This window comes from Haemorhous mexicanus, chromosome 14 (genome assembly GCF_027477595.1).
Source record: "Haemorhous mexicanus isolate bHaeMex1 chromosome 14, bHaeMex1.pri, whole genome shotgun sequence".
NCBI lineage: Eukaryota > Metazoa > Chordata > Aves > Passeriformes > Fringillidae > Haemorhous > Haemorhous mexicanus.
In genome coordinates this window covers 4,281,113-4,297,975 of record NC_082354.1, presented here as the reverse complement: position 1 = coordinate 4,297,975, position 16,863 = coordinate 4,281,113, and the positions used below count along the sequence as shown (strand labels likewise).

Below are 16,863 nucleotides of genomic sequence, written 5' to 3'. Positions count from 1 at the left end.
CCAACCGAGCGGCAATTTCTTTCCATTCCTCAGCAGCCCAGATTGGTTTTCCCTTACGCTGCCAGTTGGCCTTTTTCCACCTTTCCAGCCAGCCCCACAGAGCATTGGCTACCATCCACGAATCAGTATAAAGATAGAGCCTTGGCCATTTCTCTCTCTCAGCAATGTCCAGGGCTAGCTGAACAGCTTTGAGTTCAGCAAGTTGACTTGATCCACCTTCTCCTTCGATAGCCTGAGCAACCTGTCGTGTGGGACTCCATACGGCTGCTTTCCACTTCTGGTTCAACCCTACGATGCGACAGGAACCGTCAGTGAAAAGAGCGTAGCGTGTTTCCTCTGCTGGGAGTTGGTTGTATGGTGGAGCTTCTTCGGCACGTGTTACTTGCTCTTGTTCCTCTTCATCAGAAAGACCAAAATCTTCACCTTCCGGCCAGTTTGTAATTATCTCTAAAATCCCAGGGCGATTCAGGTTTCCAATACGGGTGCGCTGTGTGATGAGGGCAATCCATTTACTCCATGTAGCATCAGTGGCATGGTGGGTGGTGGGAGCCTTTCCTTTGAACATCCACCCCAGCACCAGTAGTCGGGGTGCCAGGAGGAGTTGTGCTTCCGTGCCAATCACCTCTGAGGCAGCTTGAACTCCTTCGTAGGCAGCCAAGATTTCCTTTTCTGTGGGAGTGTAATTGGCTTCGGACCCTCTGAAGCTTCGACTCCAGAATCCCAGTGGTCGGCCTCGAGTCTCCCCAGGCACCTTCTGCCAAAGGCTCCAGGACAAACCATGGTTCCCGGCTGCAGAGTAGAGTACGTTCTTTACCTCTGGTCCCATCCTGACTGGGCCAAGGGCAACAGCATGAGCAATTTCTTGCTTAATCTGGGCAAAAGCTTGTTGCTGCTCAGGGCCCCAGTGGAACTCGTTCTTCTTGCGGGTGACCAGGTAAAGAGGGCTCACGATCTGACTGTACTCGGGAATGTGCATCCTCCAAAAGCCTATGGCACCCAGGAAAGCTTGTGTTTCCTTCTTGCTAGTTGGTGGAGACATCGCGGTGATCTTGTTGATGACCTCAATGGGAATCTGACGCCGTCCATCTTGCCACTTTACTCCCAGGAACTGGATCTCTCGAGCAGGTCCCTTGACTTTGTTCTTCTTGATGGCGCAACCGGCTTCTAGCAGAATCTGGATGATTTTCTTTCCTTTCTCAAATACTTCCACTGCCGTGTTCCCCCACACAATGATGTCATCGATGTATTGCAGATGTTCTGGGGCCTCACCCTTTTCCAGTGCAGTCTGGATCAGTCCATGGCAGATGGTGGGGCTGTGCTTCCACCCCTGGGGCAGTCGGTTCCAGGTGTACTGCACGCCCCTCCAGGTGAAAGCAAACTGAGGCCTGCACTCTGCTGCCAGAGGAATGGAGAAAAACGCGTTAGCAATGTCAATGGTGGCATACCACTTTGCTGCCTTGGACTCCAGCTCGTACTGGAGTTCCAGCATGTCTGGCACAGCAGCGCTCAGTGGTGGAGTCACTTCATTCAAGCCACGATAGTCCACAGTCAATCTCCATTCTTTGTCAGACTTGCGCACAGGCCAGATGGGACTGTTAAAGGGTGAGTGAGTCTTGCTGACCACCCCTTGGCTCTCCAGCTCACGGATCATTTTGTGGATGGGGATCACGGCGTCTCGATTCGTCCGATACTGCCGGCGGTGCACCGTCGAGGTGGCGATTGGCACTCGTTGCTCTTCCACATTCAAGAGTCCTACTGCGGATGGGTTTTCTGACAGTCCAGGCAAGGTGTTCAACTGCTTAATGTTCTCTGCCTCTACAGCAGCTATGCCAAAAGCCCATCTGAGTCCTTTTGGGTCTTTGTAATAGCCATTCCGGAGGAAGTCTATGCCTAGAATACATGGGGCCTCTGGGCCAGTCACAATAGGATGTTTCTTCCAGTCTTTCCCAGTCAGGCTCATCTCAGCTTCCAAAAGGGTCAATTGCTGTGATCCCCCCGTCACCCCGGCAATGGAAACAGGTTCGGCCCCCACATGTCCCGATGGTATCAGGGTACACTGTGCACCAGTATCCACTAAAGCATCGTACCTTTGTGGTTCTGATGTGCCAGGCCATCGGATCCACACCGTCCAGAAAATCCGATTTTCCCGTGCCTCTCCCTGGCTAGAGGCAGGGCCCCCCTAACCCTGGTTATTATTTCTTCCCTGGGCATACATGGTAGAGGTACCCTCAAGGGGATCTGACGGATCATACTCAGCAGCTCGGTCATGGGAGGTTGAGGCTACCTTCACTTTACTGGAGTTCTCTCGGTTAGTGTTTCCCTCCTTGAGTTGACGCACCCTTGCTGCCAGGACTGAAGTGGGTTTTCCATCCCACTTTCCCATGTCTTCCCCATGGTCCCTCAGAAAGAACCACAAGTCAGCCCGTGGGGTGTACCCTCTCTCTCTAGGTGGAAAATGTTGGGCTCTAACTCTGGGGCCTGTGACTCGCACTGGTGCAATATGGGAATTGTTCCTTCTCACCGCCTCCCTCATCTCCCTCATCTCCTCTCTGAGTTCTTGGACCACGGCAGAGACATGAGCTTGCATGGGGCCATTGATCATACTTTCATAATTTCTAAGTTTGTTTGCCACAGAACCCACTGTCTCTCGGTTGGTATCAGCATTGATCGTTGCAATGAAAGTGGTGTATTGAGATGGCCCCAGATTTGCCAGACTCCACAGCATCTGCCCTGTGCACCTGACCTGGTCGGGGTCATTATCATGCTGTCCATCTCTCCCAAAGAGTACCTCCAATACTGCCACTTCCCTCAGCTGTTGGATCCCTTCCTCAAGAGTCTTCCAGCGCATTCTGTGGTGCTGCTCCTGCATTCTTTCCCTGTGGACAAATCTCTCTCTGACACTTGTTAAAAGCCGCTCCCAGAGGGAAAGGGACCCTGGCTCCCTTACAAAAATCTGATTGATACCGGAGTCCTGAGTTAAGGGTCCCAGATTCCTTGCCTCACCACCATCCAGTTGCACACCTGTACCCATAAGGTCCCAGACCCGAAGTAGCCAGGTTGTATAAGCCTCACGTCCCCGTCGTACAATGTCTTTGTGTAGATTACGGAGACTTTCGTAAGTCAGGGACTCGGTGATGATTGCAACCTCTGGCTCCCCTGTGGGTTGTGAGGGCCCTCCCCTATCTGGGTGCTCTGCTTTTGTTTTAGATCTCCTTGTTTCTACAGGGGCAACTGCTGCTGGCTGTGACTGCCTCTGCAGTTCAGCTGGAACCTGGACAGTTGTAACATCTGTGGGTTCTGCTGCTGCACTATTAGATTCTCTCTCTTCAAAGCAGGGGGAGGGCTCTGCACCAGCTGGGGAAGTGTACTCCTTCAGGATCTGGCCTATCTCACGCATCTCCTTCACCAGACCCCCCACCCAATCTGGGTAGTTCACATCTGGCACGGGCTGTGGGGTAGGAGTAGGCTCTGGGGCAACAGCATCCCTGGACTCTGGTGGCGTGTTAGGTTCTGATGCAGGTGTCAGGGTAGTTATCCAGGTTAGTCTCTCTCTCTCTCTAAATGCTAAATAGAACAGGCCTATCAGCAACACCAGCCACTGTATGATATCATTAATGTTTAGATTGGATCTGAACCCTTCAAAAACTGGTGGGGTGGACCCAAAGAGGTGATTAAAGGGTTGGGAGAAAATTTCCCCTGGTGTAATTTCCTTACAGCAGGTGCCATTATTAAAGTAACCCCAAAAACACATAGTTAAGGTGTGATAGCTGTGAATCCATGTGCCTGCCTTCCAGAGGAAGTTAAAAATCCATGAATTCCTCACCTTATTCACCCATAAAACAAACCGGATAATAGCCACAGTAGCCTTGGTTATAGGACCCATGTTAAGATAAGGGCCTACAAATGGGAGAAATACAGCCATGATCACGTGCCACCCAAACCAGGGTAAACTGGACCACATGGTGTCACTTGATGAGGTTTGTATAGCCACACAAAAATTAGATTACTCAAGAACTGTTATTCCCTTTTTGTTTATTTGCCCTCGAGCCCCACGTTGGGCGCCAAAAATCTGTCTTGGTTTGGATAAGACAGGTGCCTGCTAAAGAAGGCAGGAGCTTCCCCTGAAATGGAGAATGCAAACCCTCCCCACCCCTCCAAATTGCTATGAATTTTAAATTAAGGGGCTCTCAGGCAAAAAAAATACGGGAGCAGGAAATAACAGTTCTTTAATAGGGAAGGGGGGAAAAACCATAAAATGATAAAATAAAAACAATGCAGTACACTAAAATGACAGAGTCAGAACTCAACCTGACACCCTGTTGGTCAGGGTGCTGGCAGCAGTCCAGTTGGAAAAGTGGCTGCAGTCCTCCTGAGGTGTCAGGTGTGGTTCTGTTGGAGCAGGGGGTCCTGTAGAAAAAGGGTGATTCTTCCTCCGCAGATCCGTGGAAGAAGAAGCAGCTGCTGTTCCTCTGGTGAATCCAGTGGAGAAGCTGTGCTGGTGTGTCAGAATCTCCTGATTATATCTGGATAGCAATGCTCGGCTCCTCCCTCTGGGCGGAGCATCTCACAATGGGATGTTACAGTTCTTATCAGCCATGCAGTGACATTCAATAGCCTCTTATCACGGGATGCCCCCTGCTGAGGGAGGAGTGATTGTGATCTCGCAGGGAGAGAGATAAGGGGAAATTGCCCACTTAACACCTAGACAACTGCCATACAGATGGTAATAGAATACATCCTGCCTTGCAATCCAGAACACTGGGGCAGTTCTCCTCTGCTCCTTGGGCAGTTTTATCTCTCCCACAGCCCATCCTCCCTCCAGGAGATCTCTGCTGTCCATGGCCAGGGAGTGTCCCTGCAGGGCTGATCAAATCCCACCATCCCATGGGGAGATGCTCCGCCCAGGGGAGGAGCCAAGCATTCCTACCTGGATCCAATCTGCCCTGGGAACAGCCCAGCAGCCTTTGCCCACTGCATTCCCAGAGGAGCAGCTTTCTCCTGCCCTGCATTCCCAGAGGGAGAGCAGGCTCATCTCCAGCAGCCCTGGAGCTCCAGAGGAAAACTCCCCCCTTGTGCAGGATCCCTGCTCCAGCAGAACCACAGCTGGCACTGCAGGAGGGCTGAGCCCCCCTGGGATGGGACTGTGCCACCACCCTGAGCCCCCCTGGGATGGGGCTGTGCCACCACCCTGAGCCCCCCTGGGATGGGACTGTGCCACCACCCTGAGCCCCCCTGGGATGGGACTGTGCCACCACCCTGAGCCCCCCTGGGATGGGACTGTGCCACCACCCTGAGCCCCCCTGGGATGGGACTGTGCCACCACCCTGAGCCACTCTGGGATGGGACTGTGCCCCCACCCTGAGCCCCCCTGGGATGGGACTGTGCCACCACCCTGACACACAGGGGACAGGGCCTGCTCTGACTCTGGCTGTAGTTTTTTTGTACTCCTGCATTGTTTATTTTCTTTTTTTTTCTTTTCTTCCCTAATAAAGATCTGTTATTCCTGCTCCCATATCTCTGCCTGAGAGCCCCTTAATTTCAAAATTATAATAATTCAGAGGGAGGGGGTTTATATTTTTTTCATTTCAGGGGAGGCTCCTGCCTTCCTTGGCAGACACCTGGCTTTTCAAACCCAGACATATGTGCATACAAAGGAGACAAATGGAAATACATTTGAGGGAGGAAGGAGAGTTCTCCATGGAACAGATGTTCCCAGCAAGTCACAGCTGGAAAATGAATGTTAATAATAAGGATCTTAAAATCAAAAGTATCAGGTAAATAAAAGGCATTGATGAAAATGGTAATCTTAGTGATAGGATGTGGGGAATGGCCTTAAGGTGAAGCAAGGTAGGTTTAGACTGGATGTTAGGAAAAAATTCTCCCCTGTGAGGGTGTGAGGCCCTGGCACAGGGTGTCCAGAGCAGCTGTGGCTGCCCCTGGATCCCTGGCAGTGTCCCAGGCCAGGCTGGGCAGGGCTTGGAGCAGCCTGGGACAGTGGGAGGTGTCCCTGCCATGGCAGGGGATGGATTGAGGATTGAGATGAGCTTTCAGGTCCCTGCCAACTGAAACCATTCCATGACTTTCTGATTCTATGAACTCACATAAAAGACAGCCTGGGACAGTGCTACTAAGTAACTGGAATCAGCAGGAGGACACCTCACTTGAAAGCAAAAGACAAAATATTAAGTTTTATTTAGCTATAAATCAGGAATGAGATTAAAAAATAAACCAACAGACTCCACATGGGGTCTTAGATAGTTTTTGATTCTCCTTTTAACTAAACAGTGCCTGTAAATTTCAAACATCTTTATATAGGGCCTGCAAATAAAAGAATCTTTCAAATCTTATTTAAAAGGCACTTTCTTCTGCATCCACAGTTCCTATTTAATGTGAGAATGACAGGAATGCTAATTTTGGACTTCTCAGTTTTCCTGAATACCCAGTAACAAACAGCTAAGAAAAATTTCTGCACCTCTAACACAGAAATATTTCATCCAAACTGTTTACAGTAAATTCGAGTCAACTTGGGTTTAAGACAAATCAAAGCAATTTATCTCCAATTTAAGCAGCAGTTCCCACCTTACTCAATCCAACTGGAACATTAGCATTACTAAAAATCACTACCAGACTACTTCATAAGTATGAACAAAAGAAGGTCAGACAAGTGTTTCTTTATATGATAAGGAATTTAATTAATTTGTTCATTTAAATTTTCCATTGTGCATGCACAGGGCAAACCTGAGTTGTCAGGACCAGAGGAGGGAAGAGGACATTATTTACCCCAAGTTTGGGCAGATGCTGTACTCTCCTATCCTCAAAGACATTTAAATGGGAAGAAAATAAATAGAAACATAAACCTGCAGCAGTGCACAGCTGGGTACCATGTGCACCACATGCTCTGATTTAAGCAGAAATTCCCTGGCAGTGTGGAGAGGAATATCATCATTGGTCCAACTCCCCCCTCCCTTTTCCTTTGACTGCTGCTAAAAAAGAAATTACTACAGAGCTTTGCTCTGAGGTAGATATTGAGATTGCCTTGGCTATGGAACCATCCACATCCCTCTGCCTTGGAGCTCTGCTGAGCAAGGCCCCATCCCAAGCTCTGACTTGTGTTTTATTTCACTTACTGCAGCACAGAAAGCACAGGGTCCTGGGAGAGTCCCAGGGGTTATAAGAGAACCTAAAAAGTGAGATATAAAATGCAGCAGTGCCCAGTAAAGCACATTGAAATCCTTGTCCCTGCTGAGCCATACACAGGTTACCCCCCCAGGCAGCCCAGGGTGCTCCAAGGCCATGGAGGGGTGGAAGGGCAGCAAGTGGACCAGGAAAGTTCTCCTGGTCTGGTGACAGCTCTGCAACTGTGACCTTCTTCTGATGGCACCTCTGCTATCCCAATGGGTAATGGCCTAGAAGTCAGCAGGTGACTGTAGAATACAGAAATACTTGAAATTGCCTTATCAAAGGGATTGGAAGTGGCACAATCCCTCTCTGCCCAGATAAACCTCACAGGAAGCCTCAGTGCCAGGAGAACAGAGAGATTATCTCTAGATTATGGTGGGGTGTGCCACAGTAACCTGTAATGGCTCTAAGATGGCAGAAATGTGTTCCAGCACTGCTGCTAAGAGCCTTTTAATCACCTGGCCCAGAGATAACACTGGAATACAGAGGCCTTCCACTGCATCAGGCATTGCACTCAGCTGGAGCTGTGTATTTTGTTCTCTGAGACAGCTCAACACTTACAAATGAGACCAGACAAGCTCTTGGAACACACCCAGAATCTCACAGGGCAATACCTGATTTACATCACCCCCTGGAAATGAGGCACTGACAGAAGGCAGAGCAGTGAGGAACTGCAGGATGAGCTGGGAACCTGAGATCTGATGTGAGCAGCAGAGGCTGCCCTGCTGCAGCATCCTGCTCTGAAAACACAGGCTGCAGGCAGAAACCTCCCCTGCAAGTGCACAGAAGCAGATGCAAAAACATCTTTAATTAATCTGAACACAAAGATCCATTTTCAAAGTAGAAACTACCAGAGTAAGTGCCCAGACCCCACAGACAGTTACAGAAGTTGTATGTCTGAATTTGCACATGCTGGGAGAGAAAAGGGCAGGAAGGTGGGAAAGGGAGCAGGAATGGATGAACAGATCAACTGAATAGCTTGAAAGGACTAGGTAGGATGAGACAAGGAAAATTCTGTAATGCTGATGAGAGGGTGAGCTTGGGGAAGAGATCAGGTACTTCCAGAATCTGACAGTAAGGCCAAGGGGTACTAACTAAATACAGTGGATCAAATCCCTGAGCTGTTTAAAGGAGTTAAGTGAGTTCTGTCATTAGAAAATCAGACTTGCTGCCTTTCTATGACTGGGAAATGAAAGAAGTCCAGGCAGGATGTCAGTAATTCTGTTGTGTGTGTGACTCAGCAGCATGATCAGTCCTAAATAAATATATAAACCCTTCTGAGAAATTGCACCAAAATCATGAAACATGGAGTACACAGCACACCCCCAGGGCAATGAGATTTTTGTCTAGTAGTCACTGCCAGCTCCTAAACAGGGTGGATACTTCAGGAGCCCCAGCTAAAGTGGGTACACTTCAATTCCTCACAAAACTTCTCACCTGGGGGTTCTGCAGGAAGGTCTCTCTTATCAAATACCCCCCAAAACACAGGGGTTCCCACCTGGGGGTTCTGCAGCAAGGTCTCTGTTATCAAATACCCCCCAAAACACAGGGGTTCCCACCTGGGGGTTCTGCAGCAAGGTCTCTGTTATCAAATACCCCACAAAACACAGGGGTTCCCACCTGGGGGTTCTGCAGGAAGGTCTCTGTTATCAAATACCCCCCAAAACACAGGGGTTCCCACCTGGGGGTTCTGCAGGAAGGTCTCTGTTATCAAATACCCCCCAAAACACAGGGGTTCCCACCTGGGGGTTCTGCAGGAAGGTCTTTGTTATCAAATACCCCCCAAAACACAGGGGTTCCCACCTGGGGGTTCTGCAGGAAGGTCTCTGTTATCAAATACCCCACAAAACACAGGGGTTCCCACCTGGGGGTTCTGCAGGAAGGTCTCTCTGTTATCAAAGCAGCCCCCAGATCGGTTCAGCAGGGGCTCTGGATGCTTTGTCCAAGCCCCATACATCATTTCCTTCTCCCAGGTCTTGTGGAGGCTGAAGCAGGAGGTGTTCACAGTCCTGCAGATGTCCACATCTGTGAAATTCTTACACCAGTCCTCAAACGTCATCCTGCTCCAGGGAACACCAGGGAAGTAATGGTTTGTTTAAAAATAAACAGTGATATTCACGCAAAGAGCCAAAACAAAACACAAAATCTTCCAGTAATTTGGAGAGGAGGCATTGCTCAGCTGTCCAGGGACAAACTGATCCACTGATAAGCTTTCCATGTGGAAATGCCATGAAACCACAATCACAGTTTTAATTCAGAGCAGCATCACTCAGTGTTTGGTCAGATCAGGATCTGCCCTCTTGCATCTCCTAAGTCTAAAGGACTGCTTGAACCTCCCAGGCTGGATTTGATAACACATTTTACAAAGGCCAAAGAGATCACCTGCAATTGAAGCAGGATCCACTCCTCATTATTACAGTCCTTATTGTCACATCTGTCCCTGAGCACCACTCCAACCTCTGCCCTCTGGACAGAGCTTTGCTTTAACCCCATCTCACCTGTGCCTGCTAAAGGAAGGGGCTGGACTGCAGAGCAACTACAAACCAGCTTGGCTATTTGAATTACCATCATGGCCTGCCTTCTTCATGGCCCAGAGCCAAACCCTGCAGCTGCCAGTCCCGACAAAGCCAACAGAATGATTTTCCCTGTGAGCCCTGCCAGCTCACTTGATGCAATATTGATCATCTCCTGGAGGACCTGCTGGGCTAAGGATCTAAGCTTTAAGCAAGGTCAAAATTAACAGAGCTCTAGACATTGGAGAGAGAATGAACACTTGGAAAACACCAACAAATATCAAAATTCACTGGATGCAACTCTATTTTTAGATGCCTCAGCCATGGCTGAACTGCAGATGGTGTGAAATGCACATGGTACTTCCTCAGATATTTTTGCCCATTTCAAAATTTAGCTGGTCTAAACAGTGTTCAACATTGGGCATTGTGTCATGTAAACCAGCTCATGTTCTCCTGGTTTCTGAGAGATTATCCTAAATATAGGCAATAGATTCTGAGAGCTACTAATTTTGTTCTACTAGTTTTAAATCCATTTTTATTATTCTTCCCTGTCATCCCTTGGGAGTTTGAAAGAAACAGACCTTGGGATAACTTTACCCATCTGTTTTTGAAGCTGTTAAAAGGCAGATTAATGACAGTTACTCAGTGTAGCCAGTGTCTCCAATCCCTTCTCATCACTCCCACTCACCAGAACTCTCCATCATTCCCAACAGTGAGCCCCAAACTCTTGCGCTCAGAATCGCTGACTTTCTTCCACTCTTCAGAACTAAAAGGAAATAATTAAAAAGAAAAAAAGAGGAAAAAAAAATCAAAACAATAAAGATGATTCATAACTTAAAATAAAAACTCTCACCTGGAAAAAAAATTGAAGCAAAAAAATCTCTCCTGGTCTGTGGTTTTAAAAAGAATATCAGAGTACTGAAAGGGGAGATGATGTTGATGAAAGTGTGAGGCTTTCAGGAGAAGTTTTAAAACATTAATTGATTTGAAAGCTGCTAAAAAAAAAAAGATTAATAGGAAATAGGCTCAACTAGAGCAGAACTTTATTGATTTCCTTTGTCACACCCTCCATTAGGACTCTTAAACACTTAAACAGCTGGTTTCCAAGGTCACAGGAGATTGACTCCATTCCCTGAAGGCCCCTCAAATGAAACCTGGTTTTCCTCCGCGGGAGCTTATTGAACACTGAACACCTCACTTAGACCAGAGTATTCTCTTTGTCTTTTAATCACCTTAATGAAACAGGCCTGAGGTCTGAGATTTCCCCGGGGGCCTTTGAGCAGAAAGTGCTGGAGCCTGAGCACAGTGTCCAGTGTGCAGAGGGATATTCCAGTGCACAGACCCTTCAGGAACACAGCCCCTGCAGGGGAGCACAGACCCTAAACTCCAGCAGCCTCCTGCTGAAACCCAAACCAGACCCTGGTCCTGCTGGGTTACACCAGACAAACAGAGCCACAACTCCCCCCTGCCCCTCCAAAAGCACCCGGAGGCTAAAGCTGAAGGGGGCTGGAAGGAGGGAAGGGAGGATGCTCACCCTAACAGCCATTTTCTTAACCTGTTTGGAAACTGTCAATTTAATTCTGCTAGAGCAAAAGCCATGGGCCACCATCAGAGTCCTCAGTGCTGGCATGAGTGGCAGCTGTGCCAGGCTACTGGAGAACCCTAAGGGCTTCAGTTAAACAAGACACAGCAGCTCTTTTGTGCATTCTCTGCATTTCACCCAGACCAATCCCTCTGAAAGCAGTGGATATTTGCTAGCTAAAGCATGGATGATAAGAAGTTAATATGCTGCTGATAAGAACAGTGCAATATTAAATACTAAATGCTATCTGGTGAGCCCAGTGCTGAACTGTCACATATTTTTCACGTATAAATCACCCATGATGGGAGACATCCCCTCCAGCAATCATTTCTCTTTGGAGGTACCTGCTAAGCCCATGGCCCACGAGACAATTCATAGAAAGTTAATTAGAAAGAAATCACAAATATGGCACTTTTACAGCATTTTCCACCAGTCACTTAAATTATCCACAAGACTTTTACCATTCCCAGCATCTGGAAATGCCAGGTGAGAAACTGAGTCACAGACACACTCGGTGGTGAAGCTTAGAGCAAGCCTCATGTTGACTCCTGAGCTATTTTTCTTCCCATCTTCCAGTGGGCCAGAAGAATGATGTAAACAGTAGCTAAGGTCCAGGGAGCCATAGACTCCTCCATGCTCATTTTCTCAGAGGACAATGGGCAGAGGTGGCAAAGAGGTGCAGCCATCTCTGAGTAGGGGTGTGCCCCACCAGTGTTTACCCACAAATTGCAGTGCCCAGCACAGCTTCACCCTTTGACACTGGGTCTGCAGCTCTTACCTGTCACTCCAAGCACCGTGCCATTCTTTCTTGCCCCAGGGATTCCTCAGCCTGATCATGAACAGCTTTTCTGCCTTGAAGGAGAACACCAGGCTCTCCCCGAGGCGCAGCTTCCTGATGGCAGTCACGGAGTAGGCATGGCCCACGATCAGCCCCATCCCCGTCTCTGCTTCACTGGGCCGCCCTGGGGACTCCTGGGGCACGAAAAATGACAATGAAACAAAAAGAATTCACATCTCTGAGGAACCTGATATGGCAGCAGCTCTCTGGCCACAGGGAGAAACAGACAACTTTTCCAGGCATCATTTTGGGAAAGTCTGGGAGAAGATAAGAGAAAAGAATGAGAAACAATTCTTATCTTCACTTGCTGCACCTGGCGTTGTGCACATGTGGAATGTGTTATGGAGATTTGTTTACCAAAGGGCTGTTTCCTAATTAACCAATGGTGATGGTGTTTTAACTAAAGGACCAATTAGGTCCACCTGTAGCAAACTAGGGTATAAAAAGTATGGGTTTCTTAATAAAGAAATTATCAGCCTTCTAAAATACATGGAGTCTATGTCAATTATTACCTGGCTGGGGCCCCATTGTGCTGACAACCTGACAGCTCCACATCCAAGGGGAAGGACAAGAAAAACTTGTTTTTCATTCTCTTCCTGAGTGATTTTACTGTGCATAACAATAACAGCACTGGGAATCAGAACTAGGGGCTCACTAGTGTGCTGTTGTTAGTGCCAGACAATCCCAGGGCACAGGGGAATCCTGCCTGCTGCAGCCAGTCTGTCTGCTCCTGGCCTTAGAGTTAGGGACAAGACTGATGGAAAATCAGTCCTCCCAAAATCTTGGCATCTCTACCAAATGGCTCTTCTGGACACTGGTGGCTGTGCCCAGACTGTCTGGGGTGTCCTCACCTGGGCACTCATGAATTTAGCTGCTGGTCCAATGCTTGTTCTTGTGTTGGAATAAATATGATACCCAGGAAGAACTACTAGCAGTGGGTAAAAATGGGAGAGCACAGGCACAAGTCAAAAAGTTTCCAAGGCATTTGTGAAGCCTGTCCAGTACCTCACTCACTCCTGGCAGGGCTCTCTTACGTGGCAAAGGGAGGATCCGTAGGGTGCTTTGGGAACTGGGTCTGCCCATCATAAACTCCACATAAGAATCCCAGTTTCCAACAGTGATCAGGCTGTCTCTAAACTGTCCCTAAACTAACCCTAAACTGTCCTGTTTGATGACCTAGGCCTGATCAGATGCTGATCTAAGAATTCATAAATGTAATCAAGCTCTGAAAAAGAGCAAAATTTCATTTAGTGCATCCAAATCTCCTGATCTAAACCCAGAAAAGCAGCACCATGCAAGGATGTTGGAGGTGTTTTGATGGTTCTGGATCCAGATTCTCCTCACCCTCACTGAATCCAGCCAAGCCATCCTTGAGTCTCTCTCATCTATCACTCACAGAGCCTGGAAACACTCATTCCCATGGACATCAAAGAAGGAAGATTTGACTCAGTGCAGATCCTTGTGTGTAACCTTGTAATTACCTAATTAATGCTCAATCAAGCCTTGGCTGGGGTGGAGAGAGCAAGAGGTGTGGTCTCTTGGTGTTACTAATGCAAATATTTAAATATAAATATGTTTTCATCATTGGACATTAATATATTAGTATAAATATATGAATGTTTAAATATAAATAAGGACTTACCACAAGTATTAAATGTACATAGTATTTCCTCAGATATTTTTACCCCTTTCACAATTTAACTGGTCTAAACAGACAAGGTCCTTGTCCTAAGGCAAATGTTGCACTGATACAACAGTGCTCAGCCCCCAAGGTAAGAAATCACATTAAAAAAAAAAAGGGGGGGGGGGGGAAGAAATTCCTATCAAATTGGAACTGACAGATGGGCTGGCAACTGTGAGAGTGTCACCAAGGCCTCTGTGCTTCTCATGACAGCAGCTCCCAGAGAATCAGCTCAAGTGTTCCCCCTGCCTGGCTGACATCCCCCTGGCTCTGGGCTCCCTCCAGTGTAGCACTTTCACTGGCATTTTTCACAACTAAAAGCAAACAAAGAGTCCTTGACAGCACGGGAGTCTGTAACTTCTCCTGCTGCCTTTGTCACCCGCCAGGCTTTTCTCACTGCTGGCCTTTCCCACCTCATTCTGCAGATACTTATTTATTTCTTTATGCAAATCAGATATTGAAGCATCTCCTGTCTGTTCAGATTTCCAAATGGTGATGCTCAGGGCCATTCTGTAATCCAAGGCAAATGATGACATGTTTGTAAGGCAGCAATGAAGCCACTTGAGTATTCAATATTCTATACCTAGCAAGCTCCACTGGGTGCATATTACATCAAAAAGCGACAAATGCAGGCAAACTTAGGAATGGCCTCTCTCTAATCAATGTTTAGAAGCATTTGTGTTTAATTTGGAAGGCAGAAACATAATGCCAGGAATGAGTGGAAGCATTACAACTGCCTAATTAATTGCTTTTAAAAATACCCTGTATCCTGGTCAATCACCTCAGCAAATTCTTGTTAAGAAACAGAACTGCTCTAGCATTTGGGAGCAACCCATCATTCTGGAAACAATGTCTGCAGTAACAATTCACACCAGGCAGTCTGCTCTGAGCAAATCAGATGAAATTCTTGCAGATAAAAATTCAGGCCTTATGGAAAAAAAAGGTAAAACAAACCCCAAAGACCTTGAAGCTTTTGTTTCTGAGCTGTTTCCTGATGTTGCTGGAAGGGGCAGTCCCTGTTCTATCTCAGGGTAAAGTTTGTGTCCCAGAAGGTACCAGGTGTATCAAATTCAGGGTGCCCCAACGTGAGGAATGATTGGCATCTGACTCCACTGATACAGAAGGCTGACAAATTGCTTTATTAAAACTATAATATATTACATTAATACTCAATTAAAACTATACTAAAGAGATCCTATACTATATTAAAGAGATACTAAAGAAAAACCCATGACTGTCTGAGACAGCCAGGACACAGCTTTGAGCCAGTTGGCCAAGGAATCAAAAGAATCCTCAGCAGAATCCAACTGACAAATCCCTTCAGGTAAACAGTCTTCCTAGCACATTCCACAACAGGAGCACAGAATAGAGACAAGAATTGTTTTCTCTTCCCCTCTCTGTGCTTCTCACTGCCTTCCCAGGAAAAATCCTGTGTGGATTTGGGAAAGCTTGTGCCTACTGCTTTCTGTGAAGAGAGCTGAGGCCACCCCAGGTGTTCCTCTTTGGTGCCAGCCCCTGATGCAGGACCACGCATGGCCAGGGCCAGATCAACAGGCAACATTCTCAGGAACCCCCAAAACCAGCTGATTTTCTGCTGTTCTTGACAATTCCACAACTCTCTTCATACTCACAAGAATTTCTGAATGAATCATCTTTGTTCACAGAGAGGGAAATTAAAGCAAAATGTTTAAGTGATTTAACTAAGATCAGCCTTAGCTAAACCCTAAACTGAAGCAGGGGCCGTGGGAGGAAGATGCTGAAGTGCACTTAGATGCCAACCCTGCAGCTCCTAGAAAATAATCCCTTTTCTGTGGACTGCTGGGTTAATGGTTCACCATAAATTATTTTAAAAAATCATTTAAAAGCAATCTTTTAGGAAATATTCAGGTGCCATTGCAGTTTGTTAGCCCTTCTGATGTGATAACAGCTGTGGACAAGGTGAGGGTTTCACATTGCAGACTTAGCTGTCAATGGTTTGCCTCCAGTGGCCAGGGGCTGGGCCATAGGTGCTTTGTGAAGCACAGAGCATCCTTTGGGAGCTGCTATTCATCTTCTAGCACAGGACCGGAGAGGGGTAAATCTTCCTCAGAAACCATCCCCTCCCTGCTGACTAAGGGAACTTCAGGGCTGTGGGCTCCTAATGTGGGCACTGAGATACCTGAGCCCCACGTGAGCCAGCACAGGCAAGCTCTGCAGGTTAATGCCAGTGGGGAGATTATTCAATATATTCAATATATTCAATATATTCAATATCAAATAGCATTACCTGAATAACCAGGTGAGCTCAGCCTTTCAGCTCAGCTCCACTGTTACCCTGGCTGCACTGGCACAACCAAAGTCAAGAAGCCTCAGCAGCTCTGTGCCAGAACTGTTTTCTCTGAAGAGATTCTCTAAGAAATAAAGCAGTTGAATGCTGCTATCTGCTGTGTAAATTAGGGTGGGTTTACTTCAGGTCAATTCACAGCTCTGACCATTCAGAAAAAAGAATTTCAGACACACAGTGAAGTGGCAGCACAAGAAGTTGTGATTGTATTTAGTGCCTTCTAGAGCTGGAAGCACTTGCTAGATGTCTCCATACAAAGCTTCTCCAAACATGCAAAGGAAGGACATACTCAATATCCTAACAATGGTATTTCTTCCAGAATATTTTCATTAAAATCCAGCTCTCTGTACTCACCGAAATGGAGCAGCTGATGAACCCTCCTCTTTTATGCACTTTCATCAAGTCTTCAAACAGCTTCATCTGCTCAGAAATAACCTCACCATATTTGCCCTCTTCCAAGTTGATGGATTCTGCCACTGCTCCAGTGAAATCCACCAGGGCTTCTGCAGCACAGCCTCCATCCAGGGCTTGGTAGGATCCAGCCAGCCTGGGGGCAACACAGAACATTCTCAGTTTACAGAGGGCTGGAACAAGTGCTCTAATTTGGGTTGAATGTAGGGAACATGTTTGTGTCTCACCAAGGAAAAAACAGAACAAAAAAGCCTGAGCAAACTGCAGATAAATCTTCCCTGGTTTCTAGGATCCTTAAGGATTTGGGCTGCTGAAGTAGACAGTATTGCAGTAATT

At 47.3% G+C, this 16,863-nt stretch overlaps 1 protein-coding gene across 4 annotated transcripts in view; it reads right to left on the bottom strand.

The window, feature by feature from the left end:
• CAPN6 (calpain 6) overlaps positions 1–16,863 on the bottom strand; it is a 59,586-nt gene that overhangs the window by 12,657 nt on the left and 30,066 nt on the right. For all 4 annotated transcript variants that reach the window (XM_059859003.1, XM_059859006.1, XM_059859005.1 and 1 more), the window contains 4 exons: positions 16,471–16,663; positions 12,053–12,246; positions 10,381–10,458; positions 9,044–9,239 (listed from right to left, as the gene is read on the bottom strand). In XM_059859003.1, coding sequence (XP_059714986.1) covers positions 9,044–9,239; positions 10,381–10,458; positions 12,053–12,246; positions 16,471–16,663 — 661 coding nt within the window. The remainder of the gene's footprint in view (positions 1–9,043; positions 9,240–10,380; positions 10,459–12,052; positions 12,247–16,470; positions 16,664–16,863) is intronic.